This window comes from Cydia pomonella, chromosome 1, assembly GCF_033807575.1.
Source record: "Cydia pomonella isolate Wapato2018A chromosome 1, ilCydPomo1, whole genome shotgun sequence".
NCBI classification, from domain to species: Eukaryota; Metazoa; Arthropoda; class Insecta; order Lepidoptera; family Tortricidae; genus Cydia; species Cydia pomonella.
Genome location: NC_084703.1, coordinates 41,124,867 through 41,146,443, shown reverse-complemented (window position 1 = coordinate 41,146,443; position 21,577 = coordinate 41,124,867). Strand labels below are relative to the sequence as shown.

Here is a 21,577-nt window from a genome sequence, read left to right as displayed (position 1 = left end):
CGATCCCACTCATAGCTCATAGTGGCATCTTTAACCGACGTACAGCAAGCCACTATTACTATTCACTTGATCGATCAGGCCTTGGACTGTACCAATGAAGTGGTCGGTACGCCTGTTTATTAATTCCAGTCCTAGGGTTTGTAAATTATAAACGCCCCAAAGTATTCTAATAATTACTACAGACGATCGCACCGGATCGCAACCTTGTTGTGGTAAAAACTATTTCTATCTCACTCTTACTTATAGCTGCGTCTTTGACGGACTTACGGAGAATCAACTTGTGTAATGTGTATCACCGCACCAAAGTCACGGTTCGGTACGGTCGTCTGGGGGCCTACCGCAAAAACCGAAATCAACAAATTCTTCTCGGGGATCTTTCTCTTTTACTCTCACTAAGACGTAATCAGAGTGACAGAGAAAAATGCCGGCAATTGACAAATTTCGATTTTCCCGGTAGCCGCCCTGTAAATACTTTAATAATTTCACCTTTGATTCGGCTAATGTATCAGTCGCTTTATTTACTAGCTTGTTTATGGTTTTTAAGTTAGGGAAACAAGGTGTCATGTCTTAAGCTGGCAACTTTTGAAAGAATTGTCAGTGGTGGTGGACGTGTTTAAAAAAGCTTTCTTTTCCGGTGGTGTTCTTGAAGTGAATACCACTGTTGCGGACTTTTAGTTAAATTAAAAATGGTGAGTGATTATAGTTAAAATATTGCTGACAGCGCGAATAACTAAGTGTGTTACTGTGAAATTGTGTGATAATTTCTACTATATACCTGTGATCATTGCAATATAACCAGATTTAGTTGTCCGCCTTCCATGTACATATTTTGTATATCGCGATTCCCGTTCATCGTAATTAGTTGAAAATACCACGCTACAGTATCTAGTTATATTTCTGTGCACTTGTGATTCTTGAATAATGGTGCGTTTTCAATGCTTCACCAGTACGTTCGTTAGGTTATAACCTAAATGATGAAACACCGACACATGCGCGTCATCTGAGGCCACGGAAGATGCAGAATTGACCTGTAGTGAGATGTTCTATCAAGCTGCAGTAATGTTTTGTTCTCGACCCGTGGCACATAGTGATTATAAAGTGTCTCTGATACATTTAATAATAAGCTATATATGATAAGCTCGTTTTGCAAATGAATTCTAACCTCAAGTTTTCTAGGGTTTCGTGAAAGTGGTGAAGAATAAGCAGTACTTCAAGAGATTCCAAGTTAAGTTCAAGAGGCGTCGTGAGGGTAAAACCGACTACTATGCCCGCAAGCGTCTCATCGTTCAGGTAATTTACTTAAAGTATACCTAGCTAAATATGTATAGCGATCTATTGACCCTGCTTATGTTGAGAGTTGTTTATTATGAATTTTCACGTGTCGTGTTATTTTAGGACAAGAACAAGTACAACACCCCCAAGTACCGCCTGATCGTGCGTCTCTCCAACAAAGACGTGACCTGCCAGGTCGCCTATTCCCGCATTGAGGGAGACCACATTGTATGCGCCGCATACTCCCACGAACTGCCGCGTTACGGCATCAAGGTGTGTTATTCATTGTTTATTATGACTTTCAAGGAAGCATTTTTTTATTTTATTTAATTGTATATAAATGTTTCTGCAAAAATTACCTGCACATAGTTTTCTAACCCAACTCTTTAAGCACGTGTTAATATTTCAAGCTAGCGATTACATTTCGTGTGTTAAAAAGCTCGGCATATAATGTATATGTTTGGTATTTAATGATGATTCTGAACGGGCGGTCTGAAGAGACGTACAAACTCATAACACCCTGTTGTTATATGTTCATTGCTGATTATTCTACTACTCTACAACCTTCATACCTGTTGTTTGTCCTAGTGCTGACATAACACTGTTGTTTAGGTCGGTCTTACAAACTATGCTGCCTCCTACTGCACTGGTCTGTTGCTGGCTCGACGACTGCTGCAGAGGCTAGGCCTCGACTCCCTGTATGTGGGTGCCACACAAGTCACTGGTGACGAGTTCCATGTACCAGAGTCTAGTGGACCCAGCGCTTTCAGGTGAGGTTCCATAGCAAGTAAGATTGATTCCTATATCTATATTTATGAAGTGATGACAATAATACGGGCGGACAGAGAGCAACGTACAAATGCTAACAAATCATGTTGAATGTATTTACTGATTATAAAGGCCTTTAATATATACAGATGTGCATTTTACCTTACACTAATTGTTTTTATCTCTATAGATGTTACCTGGATGTGGGTCTGGCTCGCACCACCACCGGCGCAAGAGTGTTTGGAGCCATGAAGGGTGCTGTTGACGGTGGCCTAAATGTACCTCACTCTGTCAAAAGATTCCCCGGTTATGATGCAGAGGCAAAGAAATTCAATGCCGATGTTCATAGGTAAGACGCAAACAATATACAGTTGCAGCAAGCATATAACATCAGGAATGGTTTTTGCTCTATTCATCCACCAAATAATATGTTGTTGATTATTTGGACAGCCCTATTAGAGCAACATAAACTAGCAAGGTTTTTGGTTGTCGAAATGTTAATACTTAACATTTAAACCGATTTTGCTAACAAGTTTGCTTTTCAATATACCTGCCATAACATCAGCCACCCTTCTTAAATCTAGTCAGCACCTTATTATAAAAACGATGGGTAGTTATTGAAAGGGTGGTTAATCTTAAACAAGTGTTGTATTTATCATTATCCAGGTCACACATCTTTGGTCTCCATGTTGCCGACTACATGCGCAACTTGGAGCAGGATGACGATGATGCTTTCAAACGACAGTTCGGCAAATACATCAAGAATGGTGTAAATGCTGATGCGGTAAGTTTAACTACCTTGTGCAGCACTTGCTAATTAAAAAGATGCCTGGCTTCGTTTAAAGCAATTCCCTTTAAGGGGTAGCTTTTCCATACAAATATTCTCGATATTTTCCTCTGGGTGTTGGCCCTAGGTGAATACTTTTTTTATATAAGCTCAATATTACCAGTACCTGTGATGGTATATTTTGTTTATTTTTAATATTTTTGTTTTTATAGAAACTATGTTTTAAGAAGTGCTAAAAACGGCCAAATAAATGCGCCGTAAACAGACGGCTAGCATAATTGGCAACAATAAACGCAAAAATCAAATCAAATTTAGACCTGTAACAATTACAAACGTCTAACCAAATTACTGTTTTACAATAAAATTGTGAACAGTGTCGAAGTTAGACAAAATTACTTGCAATAGCAAATAACTTTTTGATTGTTTTCATTCAAAGAGTCTTGTTTATTGCTACACCTCATCACAACCTAAACCTAAGCAAGATACCACTAGCCATTATTCATCACGCATTTATACTTATTTATTCTTATCCCTTTTTGTGTAGATTGAGACCATCTACCAGAAAGCACATGAAGCTATCCGTGCTGACCCATCACACAAAAAGAAGGAAAGCAAGAAGGACCCAGCCAAGCAGAAACGCTGGAACAAACGCAAGCTCACTGTGGCCGAGAGGAAGAACAGGATCAAGCAGAAGAAGGATTCCTTCATCAAGCGTCTCCAGAATCAGGCAGAAGCTTAGTGGCATGTAAAAGTATATCAATAAATGCCATTGGGAGTCAATTTTATTCGTTTTATTCACTTAATTGAATAACTCCATCTAAGATATAGGCTAGAGGTAGTAGTTGGCTAATAACACCAGTTTCTGAATGAGCGGAATTCTACTGCTCAATTAATTTTGTGCTCGTCATAATTGAAGTGCACTTTATTCTTCGAGAGAAGCTTCCGAGCTATTGCTATTACATAAAATACCCAGATCAGGGTCAGTTCTTCACTACGCTCAAGATTCTAAGTTAGAATTCTTTGCTTGCTTTCTTGTTGGAACTGATAGATGAGTCCATGTGCCTGGCACAATATCCCACGTTATTTTGATGCGTATTTATAGTCTAGCAAAAAGTTTAATCAGTAACATCGGACTACTAAATAATACTCATCCTCTCTTTGGGGTTTTAATAATACTAGCATAAGAAACCTTTTAACCGCTTAGTTTTTCGTCGAGCGATCTAGTGTCGCCGCCGCCCGCCAACGAAGCATAGAGACATCGCAATAGGGAGCGTGCATGAACTAGGAGGCAGCACAGGAGCCGTTAGATTTTTGGCGCGAGGCGTAAATGTGATTTTTTTTGTTCCGATGTAGCCCACAAGATGGCAGAACCTACTATGCACAAGAAAACACGTGATGTGTACATGTGCATGTTTATGGTTCCGATTCAGGCCACTAGATGGCAAACGCGCACGGTCCCTATACCTTCTATAGTCTCGCGTATGTGGTATTGCGGCGTCCCTCTTGTTAGTTACTAAATTCCGGAAGGTGTAACGAGTACGATTTAGACCGAAAGATGCTCGCCTGACAAAGGTCTCTTGCCAAATATCTACACTAAGGCTTCTTGTGCACTGAAAGCGGGTTCCTTTCTATAAAAAAATCGGTAAATTGTGACCAATTTTCATTTATTTTAATTCAATGTTCAGGTGTTTATCGATTCCTAAGAACGTGTAGATTTGAATTTTAAATAAATTCAATAATGTTAGAGTTAAACCAAGATGTTATTTATTCCTGATTTCAAGGAAGTTTGATGTTTAAAATTTGCTATCAAAATCACTGCAGAGTTATCTTGGTTTAACGCTTAAATTGTGTGATGGCGGGCGGCTACCAGGAAAATCGAAATTCGTCAATTGCGGGCATTTTTCTCTGTCACTCTGATTACGTCTTACTAAGAGTAAAAGGGAAAGATCCCCGCAATTTGCGAATTTCGGTTTTCGCGGTAGGCCCCCAGAGCTAAAAAGTAACAGAAACATCCAAAAAGAAAAATACAACTCTAGAATAATACTTATGAGCAAAAATACTCTTCAAGTCTGTCATAATTCTATTGATGGTTGGAATGTCATATCTATTTCTGAAACATTAAGAGCTTATTTAGATCGCAATTGTAACTTACAGAAATAATGTTTATTTATTTCTTTGCTAGATTTCTGTCAAAGGTTCTACTGTAGTTCTAGTGAATATAAACATCTCTTTATTATATTTAGCTTTTCCTCTGTGCCACAATTTACTTACATTGAACATGTACAGTTCAAGTATGTGCCGCATATGTTTAAAAAAAACAAAAGACCACGCTTTAAATATATTTGAAGATAATGAAGAATCTAAAGAAGTCCTCAATAAGATATATACATGTTTCCAAATAAAACTAAGTTCTGAAAAGGACCTGCCAAAAGTGATCTGCAAGAATTGTATAGATGAATTAGATATAGCCCACAACTTTAGATTGAAGTGCTTAACATTTGAAGAGAAATATGGCACTTTCCTAAAAGAAATTAAGAAACTGACGGAATATGATGGTAATGTTAATAATATAAAGCAAGTTGATGAATTGGAAGATTCTCCAATAAACATAATTGAGGATAGTTATGATACGTATGATCATGACATCACATCAGATCACACAATTAAGGTTAGATCAGATGTTGTACATAGTCACCCATTTAATGTCATTTCTCTTTCTGATACTCAGAATAAATTTAAATGCAGTATATGTTATAAAGTGTTGAGATCAAAGTTATCTCTAGACAAGCATAATGTATGCATGCATCAGAAGCGTAAGCATGCTGGCAGAGTAACTGGCAGTGGAGCTTCAAGACGTTACCACTGTACTAAATGCCCATACCACACCCCTCATAGCCAAACATTAGTGAATCATATGCACAGGCATGATGGGGTGAGGCCATACCAATGTGAATGTGGAAAGACCTTTACACAGTCCTCTAGTCTTGCTGCACACCGCAAAACACACAGTCTTACTACATTCTACACATGTTCCATGTGTGGCAAGCAGTTTAAGCATGCCTTCTCACTCAAAAAACACTTACTAGTCCATGAAAAAGGAAATTTTAGCTGTGAAATTTGTCACAAAACTCTTAAAACAAAGAAAAGCCTGCAGGATCACATGCACCGGCATTACAACATTCGCAACTACAACTGTGAGGACTGTGGAGATACTTTTGTTACTTCTTCAGAGCTACAGAGTCATCGGTTGAAACATAGTTTGGAGAAGAAACTTGAATGTCACTTGTGTGGATACAGAACTAATACCAAAAAGAGTTTGATAGTCCATCTGAAGAGGTAAGATCAATTAATATGTGAATGTTGAATATTAATTGAAAGAATTCCGCTATTTAAAAATAGGTGCTAGTGAGCAAGATAACATAGCTATGGTTGTCCTTGGCACTGTGGGCACGACTAGTAACGACGCCTTTAGGTGGTCTTGGCGTTCAAAAGGTTAAATATTTATTTGCTTATTATCCTTGAGAAGCCCAAATGAACATGTTTTGTTTTTGAATTTGGATATTAATCAGTAAAATAAATAAAAAAAAAGCGAATGTCAATTGAATTTCATTTTTACTACAAAATACAAATTCACATTGGCCAATTCGTGTATTTTTAAGCATACATGTTTGTTTATTTTCAACTCATAATCAGATAAAAAACATTTCTGCAGTCTCTCTGCAGTTTATCCATGCAAAATCACAAGTTCATTTATTTCTTTCTAGGCACGCCGGCAACAAGTCATTCAACTGTGGCTCCTGCGACTTATCATTCTACACCGGCGGAGACCTCCGCCGGCACCGGCGTGTCCACTCACGCGAAAAGCCGTACCCGTGCCCGGCGTGTGCGGCGCGCTTTACGCACAGTTCTTCGCTTAACAAGCACGTCGTTAACTTACACCACGTACAATACCGGTGGGCTGACTTCCACCCGAGGGACGCTAGGAAGATATTGGCGTAATAAATTGTATGCATTTGACCGTAATTGGTTTTATTTAAGTACAAATTTATTTCCTTATTAGACAAAATCAATGATACCGAAACAACCGTTCTATAGCCGAACCCGTGCAAGGCGTGCGCAGCTTGTTCAACAAGCAGGTGCATTAATGGTGGGCGGACTTCTATCCGAGGGACGCTATTGGGAAGATATTGGCTAAATAAAGTTAAGCATTTACTAAATTTGATTTATTTAAATACGCATTTATTGCTTTAGCAGACTATTACTGCCATGGTACAGAAAATAAAACTGATTTATACACCGTGTTTTTATTGAATTCCGTTAACTTCGGGGTATGGGAGGGATGGATGGGTGAATAAGAATACAGGTGTTTTTGAGAAAATTACTTAATTTAAGCTCACGAACGCAGCATTGAAATTAACGGAAACAAAAAAAAACACGGTATTATTATCCGAACCTGTAACCCGTCGTCTGGTCGCTCAACAAGCAGGTGCATACACCACGTGTGATACCGGTGGGCGGACTTCCAGCCGAGAGACGATAGAGAAATTCTGAGTAAATACAATTATGCATTGACCTTAGTCGGTTTTATAAAAGAACACATTCAACTCTTTAGTGGACAACAGCAAAGTAGACAGATCTTGTAGGTATGTGTAACTCCGGGGGTAAGCTTACTGCAAACTCGGGTCTTTAATTTCCTCGTATCCAAAATTTCACTTACCTACCCTCCTCGTTGCACAATGAACTATTAAATTGTTTTACGTCGTGAGAGTCAGAATGGCGGGTGTACCTAAATAAAATTAAATGAAAACCATACCATATTATTTTACCTAATTTGTACTATTTAGTATCTCCTTTAAAAAAAATTGTACCTCACGGTACTTAAACTTATCACCAAACAGTACACCCGCCATCCTGACAGTCAGAATGGCGGATGTACTTTATTACGCTATGTTCCCGTGGTTATTGATAAATTCTATAAAAGCCAAATTTTTAAATAATAAATCACGAAGTTAATTAGTAATTACGCCTTAACGCATAAAAAAATCCAAAAAATATGATGATGATTATACACAACATTTGTCAATGATATGAAGGGATTAAAAAAAACACTATATTGACAGAAATTGATTTAATGATGCCAAAGCATGCATATATCTATAGCCAAGGCAACGGATGCTAAATAAAGTTATAGAGGGAAATGCTGGGAACACAATTTTTGACTTTGTAACTTTGTTTGGAATAGTTAGAAGGTGAACGTATCAAGAGTCCCGTAGTCCCATAAATGAATTTGGCACTCCCAATTTATACGAAAACGATACCAAACATGGCCTAGTAGCTTCACTGATGTAGATATCAAGATAAAACTGAGAGCCCCAAATAAACTTTCAAGAGAGGATATCTCGAAAACTATTCAAGATATCGAAAAACTTGACTCAATTAAACTTGTAGCAAATTTAATCAGCTTTCATTTTGTGTAAGTAGTCATGTCGCTAAGACGCAGTTTCCAAGATATAAGTGAAAAACCGAAAAAAAATGGGAACTTCAAATCCCCCTCCCCATTCCAACCCGGCTCAAGGGTTAAGTCTGGGGACTTTTAATATAGTCACCTTCTAATTAGCCTAAACAAAGTTACGGAGTCACAAATTGTGTTCCAAGCATTTCCCTCTATACGTTACTGTTGCTTGGCCTACTAGTCAAATTCATACTACATAAAATCTTACTTTAATAAAATCCCTACTATTAAATTCCTAATGAAGAAAATATTCTTAAAAAGATAGTCCATACGAAATTGTCATAATGCATTAAAGAAAGCATGTTACTATATTTAATTCCATTTTATAATATCATTATTACGAATTTTAACCATGATAACTTGATAACCGCTAGAAAATCTAAACCAGCTATACTTAGTCTTTAAATAATAATTATATTTACTTAAATATCCTGAGATTTGTCCTTATTTATAGCATTTCATATTTTGTAACTTTACCATACATGATTCAGTCATTTTCCAATATTATTATTTATTGTGAATAATTTCATAACAATGTCTCAATGTCTGTAAAATGGTTATACATTTCAGTTTAAATAGTCTAATAAGTAGTCCAGTCACTAGAAGTGAACTATATGGCATGCAAAGTCAATCAACAATTCGCGGCTTCGAAATAAATCGATAAGAGCATTACAAAATATACATCGTGACATGGGTCATGAATTTAGAGTACTATTTCGTCGATATGAATTGATGTTTGACTTCGCACGTCTATTTTAGTTCAGCGGTGGCAGCATGGTTCTATTTTTATCACCTGTCACTATGCCCGTCACTTTCGCGCTTACATACGTGTTAGAACGTGACAGGCACGGTGACAAATGATAAAGAGCCGACCATCTTAGCCCTACAGGGGTCTGTAGTCCAGCACTGGAGTAGGATATAAGTTGAATGAGTAATATTGTCGTGTGACGGTGTTCGCGGCGTCGCGCAGTGTCTACGGTGCAGGTCACGAGTCTGACGAGTCTGGCGAGGCCGCCGAGTCCCGCTAGTCCACCTCGAAGTCCTCGTCGTCGGAGATGTACTTGCGCGGCTTGCGCTTACGGCCAGGAGTGCCCTTGCTCTTGCCTTTCAGCTTGATCTTCATTTTGACGGAGCGGCTCGACTCCTCGTCTGATTCATCCTCCTCTTCTGCCGCCGCACCCGACGGAGCTGTAAACAAGCAATAATATTAGATTTTTTGACTTTTGAAGGATGCGAAGAAATTAATCCAACAATTGGGTACTTGACACATGTTGAATATTATAATAAAATTTAGTTAGATATAGAAAATAGTTTAGTTAGGATAGAAAATAAGCCATCCATTATAAAAAAGTGGAATAAAAAAAAATAGATTATAATAAAATACCAGGCTCCGAAGTCTCAAAACAATTTTTTTTTGTCTTTAAAAAATAGATAATAAAATGGTACCATTCGATTCCTTAAATTTTATTGAAAAATAAATAATATGACAACTATACACATAAACGCAATATTTCAGGGTCAAAATGACACTTTCCTTGATCTTCCATACATTTAGGACAGACTTACATGATGTGACGTCACATCACCTTATTATTTTGTTAGGAGGCGTTTCAATCGTCGAGTGCGAGCGTCACACTTTAACTCTCATTTCCGATCTTTGTGTTGCTTAAATGCCATGAGTCCTATATAGACATTTGATCAGGAAAATCAAGATAGTTTGACATTATTTACAAAAAACAGTCAAGTAGCCAATTGTAAGTTCATATTGAATTATATTCGATTGGCGTACGTTTCTCGTCTTCCGAGTCCTCGGACAGCTGGCCGGCGTCGCAGCGGCGCCGGATCTCGATGAAGGCGGTGCGCAGCCGCACCGAGTCGGCGTAGATCAGCGACAGGTCGTCGTTGTACGCCTGCGCGTTGGAGCACAGCGTGAAGAAGTCGCGCTCCAGGTCCGCCAGGTCGTTATACTGCGAACACGTTGAATTTATGAATCAAGGGTTATGAAGCTAGCCAGGCAGCTATCTGACAAAAATGGTCATGGCTACCAAGCGAACACCTTCCTAAGTATCGACTCGACTTGCTTTTGTGACAGCACATGAACTGCCCCGTTTTGCTATATAATATATCACCTAACTCACAGAGGGTTGAAATGAATTAGTGATTAATGAAGTAATATGACGATATCAAGGTACTTTTAAAAGATGTGTTATTGAATCACCAAATACGGGTTAAATGAATAATTTATTCACAAAACATTCGAATATTTATGCCATTCTCAAGCAAAGGCGGCTAGAGGATATGTAGGAGCTTGTGAATGCTAGTTACTTTTCCGTCCTCAATCCTGTTGAGGATCTTCTTGATATCGAGCGGTTTCTTGATGATGTCGTAGTAGTCGGGCAGCTCGCGCCGCGACGGCAGCTTCATGAACGGCTCGGACAGCACGCGACCAGATCTGCACACATCGCAACAAAATTGCTTGATTTTGTAAATTTTAATCTTTAGTCATTTGCGGTTTATGAACGCATCACAGAGACTTTATGATATGTGTGTAGATAAAATAATATTACAGTATAGTAAGTACTCACTCGTCAGTATAGTCAATGACTTTCTTCATGACGTTCTTTAGCGTCTTCTTGAGCTGGTTGGTCTCGGTTTTGTTCTTCTTCTTGGACGAGCTCGGCACGTCCTCCTCGTCGGAGTCCTCTTGACGACTGCCAAATAAAATATTTACTTCAATATGTCTTTTACATATTATACCGCCAAAATTCCTTATCATGGAATAGGCTATATACGGTCAGGTCTGAAAATATCGATACGAAAAAAGTGCCTAAAATATGTATACACGACTTCATTGCCCATTATTAAGGTAGTGTATACATATTTTTGGCACTATTTATAGATGGATGGATGGATATTTTCAGATGTGACTGTCCAAGTCGAGTTATGGAAGTAGTACCCGACCGGTGTTAGGCTTCGCAAGCAATTTTAATTCACCCCTAAGATGTCGTTCCCTGAAATGAGACGAATATTAACACCTGTGTAATGTAAGCTATGTGGCCGTTCAAAAAAATTAGAAATACTCAGATACATACATAGTTACGTTCGAAAACCGTAACCTTTCTTCTGCAGTCGGGTAAAAAAGGCAAATATATCACGACAACCAACCAGATGACGATTGACTGATACAGCACTGCATTGAATTCCATTTTGCGTATCACGATTCAAAGGTAATATGTTTGCATGTAAAGTGTTACCGTCGCTTGCGGCCCTTCTTCCGCTTCTTGTCGAGCACCTCGTCGTCGTCCTCGTCCTCCTCCTCCTCCTCGAACTCGTCGTCGATGGCCTTGATCCACTCCTTCTCGGTGAGCGAATCCGTGTAGTCCACCTCCTTGCGTTGGCGGGAGCCGCGCCCCAGTATCTCGTCTTCGTCGACGAAGCTCCAGCTTTGGCCCTGATGGAAGAATGTACACATTTAAAGCCCGACCAGAAATATATTATCATTGTCAAGAGGGCGCTGTTATTCTTATGTATAGGGTGACAGTTCAGTTTAGTATGAAAATTTTAGTTTCAATGAAATTTCGCAATATGGCGCGTGATGATACTGATCATATATTACTGGTCAGGCATTATATTCATAGTTTTAGACAAGTTTTTGGTTTTGCATCAATGGGAGACGGTCAGGAAGCAGATCTGCGTCAGCACCAAGCCAATAACTGGTAGGAAGCTGCGTAAGATTAGGACAGATGGCATACTTTTGTTCCGGGGGCCAAGTCCCTCTTTGGGTAACTCAACAATATTTTTTTTTTTTCAAATTGATAAGCTTTCATTGATGACTTTGGTCAATTAATGACTATTAATTGACTAAAGCCATCAAGAAATACAGAATTTGTTTGAGAACTACAACCCTTTATTATGAACTCCATGATTAGACATCATAACGTTTTAATTTTGTTTAGTGTAAAGAGTTTAAGTTGTCTGACAACCTGATCATCCAAACGGGTCCCTGACGTTAGACCTCCTGATGCATAAGGATCCCCTTTAAACCTTAACCTCCAAATTTATATACTATGTATGGTCATAGTATGGCAGAGTACATTTCTCTTCTTTTCATAGTTGTCGGGTGTTATTGGGTGGCGCGATTAAAATTATCCCGGTTTATATAAGCTAGAAACTAATACGTTTGAAGTCGGTGACAAGCTGAATAGTTACAATATTGATTAATAATACCCCTAAGCAACTAATGGGCAGCTTTCTTTTTTCTTATCGCACTACACTAGGGCATTCAGTTTAGACGGCCTGTTGACGCTTTTTTAAAGTACAACCTTTAAAGTGGTGGCTAATCGATATGACTCACCTTGTTGCAGACGACCTCGTCGTCGTTCTTGACCAGCCAGTCGGGCAGCTCGGACTCGTCGATGAGCCGTGTCTGGGTCTCGGTCTTGCGCCGCTCGATGTCGATCTGCTTGAATATCTCCAGCTCCTCTTCCGACCGAGCTATCATCTCGTTGATCAGGTCGTCGTCGGGCACCTCGTTCTCCTCCTGTGCAAAAGTTTGGTTTAGTAATTCGCTAGGAGTACAGACACTGGTAGATTAGACAACAATATTAACTAGCAAATTATCCGTTATAACGCGAAAATGGTACTTCCAATAGTGCCAAAAACAGAGACGTCTTAAAGCAATAGATACCCCATTTAAAGTAGTTTTTACTCTTGAAAAAGTAGTACGCAATCATCAAAATCAAATAGACATTACGAAAGGCGGCGAAAGTGCCAGTGAGAGAACCGATGAAATTACTATCACATCGCCGACTGATAATTTGACGTAGGTATTTATCTTTTTATCATTCAGTTGGTGTGTAAACGTAGCTTACCTCCTCATCGTCACCATCCTGATGCAGAATGCTCTGAAGGAACTGCTGCCGCTCGGAGCCCGTCGACTTTTGATCGAACATACCAGCTTGGATGACCTTCTCGTCCATGTTCAACTTGTACCTGGATTAATCATATGTGTTCAATATGCAGACTGTAGGTAAGTCAAAAAATCGACATATAGCTTGCCAATGAATAAGCACAAACATGACTTTCTTCGTGTACGGAATTCTTGCCACATAAGGGGATCAGCGGTTTGTCGACCAAGAATATGGCGGGAAAATTTGAAAGTAATAATAATTAATGCCTAGAAGTTGCTCTAGAAGTACTCCCGCTTCGGCCATCTGTTCCCTGATAAATATGACCTCGGTCTCTTTAAAAAGAGCTCCATCTTAGGCCCTGTCTTCACTTTCCATCAGGTGTGACTAGGGCCAATCGCCGTTCAGTTTTTATAAAAAAAAGGTTTAGAAGTTGTCCAGCACTGTTAAAGCTCAATAACCTTTGTATTTGTAACATTTAAATACCCAAGAAAACTAGTAACCAACCTTGCAGCAGCCAGGATTCTCTCTTCAACAGAGTTGACGGTCATGAGGCGCAGCACTCGCACCTCGTTCCGCTGCCCGATGCGATGCGCACGGTCCTGAGCTTGCAAGTCCTGCCAACCAATAAAACCCTTGTTCATCTCTCGCATCCCAACTGTTGTTTTAAAAACTTAACAGGTAGAAGCAATTATTTTATATAAGACGTTTATTTCGTTTGATAAGTCTGAGATTACTTGTAGCAAGCTTTAATCAAAACCTGAAACGAAAATATTCAGGGCGACTTCTGTAACGAGGTGTGCACTACAGACGTATGAGGTGCCGCGGTTAAGTGCTAAACGATGCGTGTGATTAAAAACATTGTGTGTGCCACGAACAGTACAAAAATTACAGACTCGTGTAAATTAAGCCCTCGATATGAAAATATATTTTTGGATATTTGCCTGTACAATGTGTTAAACTTCTGATTTCCAAATGCAAAACCCTACGAGAATTGAGAGTATCTCGGTACTGAAACTACTGGATGTACGTCCAGCAGCACAAGTAGCTGAACGGCTGAGGAGTAAGAGCACGTGGAGATGATTTTGAACAACTGACCCGCAGAGGTATTAGTTGATAGCATAGGTTACCTGATGCGGATTCCAATCGCTGTCGAAGATGATGACGGTGTCCGCGCTCTGCAAGTTAAGGCCGAGCCCGCCCGCGCGCGTCGACAGAAGGAAGATGAAGTACTCCGAGTCCACGTCGTTGAACTTCTTCAGCAGGTCGCCGCGGTCCTCCGCTTTCGTCATACCATCCAATCTACACACAAATTTTTAACCCTCAATCCGTGAGATACTACGTGAACATGTGTCTTTTAAGGGCCCCACTTCGCCGGACAATATCAAAAGCAATAGCTGACAATCGCGAATAACTGACAGGCCGATAATCAGCGGGCCCATTTAGAGAACATATCTGATGGCCAACTCAGTTGGAACTCAATTTAAACTGTGAGAGTGTTTGAAATGTTACATGTGTCTTCCCAATCCACTTTGAACTGATAATATCAGCGGCACAAAGCAGACTGGGTCTATTTTCAGCGATAAATAAGAAATGCAAATGGCTTTTTAATATTAATATTTGTCTGCAACCGATTAAGATCAGTACTGTGCTGTTCTGAGGGTGGTGAGTTGTGGAATAACAAATAATATGACATAAATAACACAAGTTTACAACATTATAGGTTGATACACCAAAGCTGGCGTGAATTAATAAATATTACACAAATTGACTACTTAAGCTCCCACAGTAAGCTCAATAAGGCTTGTGTCCTGGGTACTTAGACAACAGTATATATAATAAATAAATATTTAAATACATAGAAAACACCACCAATGACTCAGGAGCAAATTTCCGTGCTCATCACACAAATAAATGCCCTTCAAGTGATGATCAAAGATAAATATGATTCGGATCTGTATGCGTCTGTCGCGAATTATGCAATGGTTTGATCTGTCTGTCTTAGAGAAAAAATACCACGGCATTTAACAATTTCATAGAAAATATAGGTATGACAATTTAAAAACACTGAAGAGTTTGAAATTTCTGACATATTGAAATGCTTCTAGAACTAACAGGCCCTTTGAACGCCATGCCTCGTCGCATCATAGTAACTTTGACGGAATGCACGAAGGTTGATACTGAGTTGTAGCCGTGCGCCTCAGTTGACGTATTCGGCAGTCAAGGAGTGTGATAGTATGCTTCGAGCACTCACCGTAAGTACTGGAAGCCTCTCCACGACAGGTAGTCCTCGATGATAGTCATGCACTGCGTCATCTGACAGAACACCAGCACTCTGTGCCCGGTCTGCTTCAACTTCGGCAGGATGCGGTCCAGCAGCTCGAACTTGCCCGACACTCGGTATAGATCAGGCCTGGGGGCGAACATTCATTTTTATTAGTCTCACCAAAAAAATAATGTCAAGGACAATGAAAATGTATTCTTTAAAGCTTAATATCTCGCAAAACAAAAGTGATCCGAAGACACGAGTCATTTTTAGAAACTTATCGAATGGCACCCCATGTCATGGGGTACTAAAAACTTGTCTGTGTGATTGACACATGCCTAAGGATAGTATTTCACCTGTCTAATTTATATGTCCAATGTGTATTGCGTCTCACTCTCTCATTAACCAAAATGTGAGATCTTTAGAATGGTAATCCTAAGATGCCATATTATAGCTTTATGGCGTTATTCACAAATGCGCTACCAGCCCCAATTAGCTAATAAATCGAATAATTGTTTGTCTTAATCTGTCATTTTCACTTAAGTATTTGTAAGAAAGAAATAAAACAGACAAGATACATAATGAGGCTTGTAAATTATTGCGAATAAGGGGGTTAGGGTACATCACTGTGACGCTACAGACGGACAACAAGATTTCGCCAATTCATTTCATTTCATATTCGTGTCGCCATATTATCCAAGATATTCTTGCAGCATCTCTACTATTAGTATAAAAAAGAAAAAAGATGCAGAGTTGTATTTGTGTGAATAAATAAAACCAGACAAGTGCGAGTCGGGCTCGCCCACCGAGGGTTCCGTACTTTTTTGTATTTGTAGTTATAGAGGCTACAGAAATACATTATCCGTTTGAATTTCAACAGACAGATGGACAGTGGAGTCATAGTAAAACCTTTACCCTTTGGGTACGGTACCCTAAAAAAAGTGTTTCTTCAAGCAGTGCTGTAGAACAATTATATTATTCTATCGTCCTTATCTTACCCAGACACAACGCCGCCGCCGGTGCCGATGTGGTCGCAGAACTTCTCCTCGATGTGCTGGAACATGAAGGGGTGGTTGCAGAGCTTGCGCAGCTGCACAATGGTGTTCATGAGCGCCTTGGCGCCGCCCTTGCCCTTGTTCCCCTTCTCCGAGCCGTCCGTCAGCAGCACACCCTTCGACTGCATGTGTCTGGTGGGTAATTGGTATATATTAGTAGCTGATGGTGATAATAGTTTTTATACTCACAAGCGGCGTTGAACTTTTAAGTTTAAAGAGAGAGACTTTGCCTCCTTGTATGTGTTCTACCGCTTGTATAATGGGCTGTGCTCTGAAGAATTGTTTGACAGTATGGCAACGGCCACATTCTATCACCGCACCGCTCGCCGTCGGTACTGTGCGGTTTAAGACGAATTTCATCCCACAGACGCTCCGGCTGAGTATGGGATTCTTCAAAAAAGGTGTGTACAGGTTTTTAAAGGTTTACCGCAACGCGCATGTAACATCTCTGGAGTTGCAGGCGTCCATAGATTACGGCGACTGCTTACCATCAGGCGGTCCGTATGCTTATTTACCACCAACGCGGTATAAAAAATAGGCTGAAATTCATTTACTCTAGCTATACGTTGTTTGAAGCAATTACTCTTGAAGTTTACATAAAGTTATTTTCAAATAAAGATATATGCTTAAATAGTGTATCTACATTGATAACGCTTCTATTTTATATGTCCCCGCGTACGGGCTCGGTTAGCATATACAGATTGAAACTGATTAGTTATTGTGTAGTTCAGTGTACAGTACAGTACAATATAATTTTTTACATACATACCTACTCTATCGTCGAAAACAAGACCTACAACTGCAGTAACTTTTACGAATGGTCAATTAACAGTAACGACGATGGTGGATTAACTTTTTTTTGTTGGTATTCTGTCACGTCAGCCAGGCGCCATAATAGCATAGTTTGATAGAAAACAATGTTATAATACGTTTTTGCTAAGTACCATAACCTTTTATGGGAAATACCATTATAACTGCTATTTTAAATACCACAAAACAAGGGTTTTAAGAGTGACCCAGGCGACCGTAACCTTGGCAACGAGGGACAAGAAAAGGTTGATTCACTCTATACATACTTGTACAAGACCCGCTGCAGGCCGCTCATGTCGCATTTTATGATGTATTCCACCTTGTCGGGCAGTTGGCTCTCCACTTCCTTCTTCAGCCTTCGCAGCAAGAAGGGACGTAGTACCTTGTGCAGACGACGGATGATGAGGATCGTCTCTTCCTCGTTCAGTTCCACCTACGACACAACAAAATAACAACCTTTATCAAAAAACAAATATATCCTCGTATGGCCCAAGGTCCTACCTACCAGGGGCGGCGGCTCCATACAACCCGATTCCCACCGGCTTCCCTAAAATTTATTGCTATTTAAACCAGACTTATATATTATCATTAAAATTAAAAATATATCCATAATGAAAACACTACGTATTAGTCGTATTACATTACCTTGGAATTGATAACACGATTGACTAAAGCACTAATCATAGCAGGCGCGCGAAGTGAAGCTAAGCTTGACTATTCATTCATGCGCCACTACACAGATACGAAAATTCACGCACACGCTCATAAAGTTTGCTATAGAGAGTCCACGCGAATGAGCTTCAAAGCAACTCGGTCTTGTATCGGGTTATTCATTTGAATAAAAACCTTAAATGTAACAGTATAAGGTTTATATTGGAAAAATGCACGCACATATTCATAAAGTTCTCGAGTACTGAGGGGCCTACCGCGAACACCGTAGTACGCAAATTGCGGGCAACTTTCTCTTTTACTCCAATGGCGTAACTAGGGTGACAGAGCAAGGGGTACTTCGGGTAACTTCGGGGTACGCGGTAGGCCCTCTGTACACGGCCGCGATAACGTGAATTATATTAACATGCTGCTTCATTTGAATTTAAACCTTAAATACAAACTGGTAAGATTTATATTGGAGTGTAATGTTTCACAATTTTGAATCTAGTGGCGTTTGCCGCGCGAATGCTTAATATTGCCATACAAAAACATTGAATTGAATAAATGGGTAAAATTGTACAGTATTTTGCTATCATTAATACCAATTAATTTGTAACAACCTTTAAAAAAAGATGATTTTTAATAGAAAAATCCAAGAATCTTATGCAGGCCCAAGTTTAATAATTTGATAAAGAACGTTTCTTCAAAGAAAGTACTGTTTGTAGGTTTGTAGACTTTGTAGTAATAGGTTTTAAAATTTGTGTGTTTGTGAACACTCCCGTCCCGTTGCTACCAAGGCTTGTTGTTATTATTAGAGTTTTAAATGTTTTTATGTGATTTTACTTAGTTTTGTGTACAAATTAATATATAAAGTTACTAAACCAGTGATATTTTGTGTGTATAATAGTATGGCAAAGGTGGTTATACAACAACTGCAAAAGGTCGCGCCCAAGAACACACCTAGCACACGCTTCACTTTTATTATGAAAAAAAAGTACATAATGGTAAGGTGTTTTTTTTGTTCCGAGTTGCCTAGCCAGAATTTTCACGCGCCGCTACTGCTACCTACAGAATTTATTCAGTTCGATGAAATTTAAATTATATTCAATTGGGACAGAGTTGCACTTATTTTATTTCATTCAATTTTCAAACAAAATAAAATCAACAGTTACACTGACTGTTGTTTGGTTATTACTTGACAGACCGAAACAAAACGGAGTTTTAGAAGAAACAGAACCAAAGTAATTTGAGAAAATCGTTCGAGTTTAATAGTTTATAGTTTAAAGCGTACCTTCTCTCCCGTAGTAGCGAAGGGCGCATTGAACCACTGTTCGAAGGTCGAGCAGCTCTTGAAGATGGAGGGCAGCAGGAAGTTGAGCAGCGCCCACAGCTCGGGCAGCTTGTTCTGCAGCGGCGTGCCCGTGAGCAGTAGGCGGTGCGGCGCGATGTAGTGCGTGTTCAGCACCTGCGTTAGCTTGCAGTGGTGGTTCTTCATGCGGTGGCCCTCGTCGATTATCATGTACTTCCATTGGAGCTATGGGACAGTTCAAAATTATAGCGTAGTCTAATGGAATTTTAAAAATCCTGAACCGCACAGTTAATTGAGAATATTCAATACAAATGTCTTGCTATAAGAACATACCAACGAAACGCAACTGTCACTGCCACACTAATATGGAAGAGTGATAGAGATGACTACGCAGCGTTACCGATTGGCACGTTGGCTAAGCGCCCAGAGGCCGTAGCAAAGATGATAATCGCTTAAGTTTGTCGACAAAGAAAAGTGGAAATGTATGTATATATGGAACACGAACTTTTTTCAATTAATATTCCCTATAATAAGAATATGTGGAACTGGAACATATATCAAATGAAAACAAGCACTCAATATACTGATGCCCAACTTTTAATATTTAAGTTCAGTACATTTCTGAACTCGCATTCCATAAAAAAATCTCGTTTACTTATAGTACCAAAATGTCCTGACAAACTCTCACCTTGGACAGCCAGCCCTTGTCCTTGATGACGTACTCGTAGGTGGTGAGCAGCACGTTGAACTTGGTTGAGCGCATCTGGTTCTGCACGAGCCGCCGCGACTGCGGCGAGCCCTTGTACGACACGACCAGCACCGTCGGCGCCCACTTCTCGAACTCCAGCACCCAGTTCGATAGAGTACTGGGAATGGGTTTTGTAAATTTAATGATACAGTTGAAAAAAGTAAAATAATTTTATTTTTAGCCATAGCAAAGCTGTAGAAATATAACGAGTACGATCGTTTCACTAAAACTCGGCCAAAACTGATGTGAAAATAATAAACTGTCTACTACTAGTGCATTTGTCGAACACATACACACACACACACACACACAATCTTTCTGAGACTTATTCGATTTTTTTTACATGTTTTGGTGAGTATTTAAAAAAAAATCCGCGAGTGCTGTTTGAATTGGATTATTATGAATTAGAATCTTATTTGGCTTATCTTAATTGGATTATTAAGAATGAGTATTATTATACATAAATACGTATAATAAAGTGTGAATTCTTCTCATACATATATAACGCAATATAAAGCAATTTACATACACAAAGGTAACTCTGAGAACTGAATAAATTGTCAATAGCTATGAAGCATAGCTAACAAAAAAAAACTATGTTGAATATATTTTTTATAAACACGGCCGTCACATTCTCTCAACAATACTATAATAGTAAAAACACTTTTTAGTACAAGATAAAGTTATGCGACTTTCCTGTGAACATCGTAAAATAAAGGGTATCATTTAATCGATCTGCAAAATATTCCTTTTGATGAACAATAAGTTTTACGCAATAATTTCATTTTTGGTACAAGCTTTTATTGCTGACTGTACTTTTCTTTCCACAGGCAGCTAATACTCATCGAGGCAATTCTAAAAACCCCAAATACAATTAGGTTGCGTTGTTTTATCACAGAGGTCCTATAGCTACCTCCTGTCTCCATCATCAGATCATCTCGATGGTCCCATAATATTACATTGTCACCCTACTTACATACGTATCCAAATTTTCAGCTTTATCGGAAACCGGCAAGTAGGTCAAACCACACAACTTAGGTCATGTGTCATGTGTTACCTGAGCGGTACAATGATGAGGAAGGGCCCATTGACTTTCTTCTTCTCCATCAGGTAGGTGACCAGCGCGATGGTCTGGATGGTCTTGCCGAGACCCATCTCGTCGGCGAGGATGCCGTTCAGGTTGTTGTTGAACAGCGACACCAGCCACTCCAAACCCTAAACAATACGAGTCAGTTTTAACTTACTTGTCATTAGGGTTTCTGGTTTCTCGACATTTTTACGGTTCCGTAGGTTAATGGCAAAAAACGGAACCCTTATGGATTCGTCATGTCCGTTTATGTCATAGCCACTTTTTTCCGAAACTATAAGAACTATACTGTTCAAACTTGGTAAGTAGATGTATTCTATGAACCGCATTAAAATTTTCAAACAAAAATAGAAAAAAAAACCAATAAATTTTGGGGAACCCCCCCCCCCCCCCAACTTAGTACTT

General features: G+C 39.4%; 3 protein-coding genes across 3 annotated transcripts in view; 2 read left to right on the top strand and 1 right to left on the bottom strand.

Annotated features, from left to right (window-relative positions):
• The first annotated feature begins 550 nt into the window (after positions 1-550).
• LOC133523693 (large ribosomal subunit protein uL18) lies at positions 551-3,605 on the top strand. Its single transcript, XM_061859375.1, has 7 exons — positions 551-689; positions 1,177-1,290; positions 1,396-1,545; positions 1,885-2,042; positions 2,231-2,389; positions 2,707-2,824; positions 3,372-3,605. The coding sequence occupies exons 1-7, from the start codon at positions 687-689 to the stop codon at positions 3,564-3,566; spliced, it is 897 nt and encodes a 298-aa protein (XP_061715359.1). The 5' UTR covers positions 551-686; the 3' UTR covers positions 3,567-3,605.
• Positions 3,606-4,893: 1,288 nt separating this feature from the next.
• Positions 4,894-6,844, top strand: LOC133523843 (zinc finger protein 37-like). Its single transcript, XM_061859591.1, has 2 exons — positions 4,894-6,163; positions 6,592-6,844. The coding sequence occupies exons 1-2, from the start codon at positions 5,106-5,108 to the stop codon at positions 6,824-6,826; spliced, it is 1,293 nt and encodes a 430-aa protein (XP_061715575.1). The 5' UTR covers positions 4,894-5,105; the 3' UTR covers positions 6,827-6,844.
• A 1,096-nt stretch (positions 6,845-7,940) lies between these two features.
• LOC133523816 (ATP-dependent helicase brm) overlaps positions 7,941-21,577 on the bottom strand; it is a 35,081-nt gene continuing 21,444 nt past the window's right edge. Inside the window, exons 14-28 of the mRNA XM_061859560.1 lie at positions 21,143-21,300; positions 20,026-20,203; positions 19,320-19,562; positions 17,644-17,810; positions 16,511-16,699; positions 15,501-15,659; positions 14,377-14,548; positions 13,754-13,863; positions 13,211-13,331; positions 12,694-12,879; positions 11,594-11,790; positions 10,925-11,050; positions 10,665-10,791; positions 10,129-10,306; positions 7,941-9,527 (exon numbers count right to left, since the gene is read on the bottom strand). Coding sequence (XP_061715544.1) covers positions 9,364-9,527; positions 10,129-10,306; positions 10,665-10,791; positions 10,925-11,050; positions 11,594-11,790; positions 12,694-12,879; positions 13,211-13,331; positions 13,754-13,863; positions 14,377-14,548; positions 15,501-15,659; positions 16,511-16,699; positions 17,644-17,810; positions 19,320-19,562; positions 20,026-20,203; positions 21,143-21,300 — 2,475 coding nt within the window. The 3' untranslated portion in view covers positions 7,941-9,363. The remainder of the gene's footprint in view (positions 9,528-10,128; positions 10,307-10,664; positions 10,792-10,924; positions 11,051-11,593; positions 11,791-12,693; positions 12,880-13,210; positions 13,332-13,753; positions 13,864-14,376; positions 14,549-15,500; positions 15,660-16,510; positions 16,700-17,643; positions 17,811-19,319; positions 19,563-20,025; positions 20,204-21,142; positions 21,301-21,577) is intronic.

Coding starts and splice junctions, on each gene's coding strand:
- LOC133523843 (XM_061859591.1), top strand. CDS start 5,106: ATGTACAGTTCAAGTATGTGCCGCATATGTTTAAAAAAAACAAAAGAC. Junction 6,164..6,591: donor TTGATAGTCCATCTGAAGAG/GTAAGATCAATT, acceptor ATTTCTTTCTAG/GCACGCCGGCAACAAGTCAT.
- LOC133523693 (XM_061859375.1), top strand. Junction 2,390..2,706: donor TTCAATGCCGATGTTCATAG/GTAAGACGCAAA, acceptor ATCATTATCCAG/GTCACACATCTTTGGTCTCC. Junction 2,825..3,371: donor ATGGTGTAAATGCTGATGCG/GTAAGTTTAACT, acceptor CTTTTTGTGTAG/ATTGAGACCATCTACCAGAA.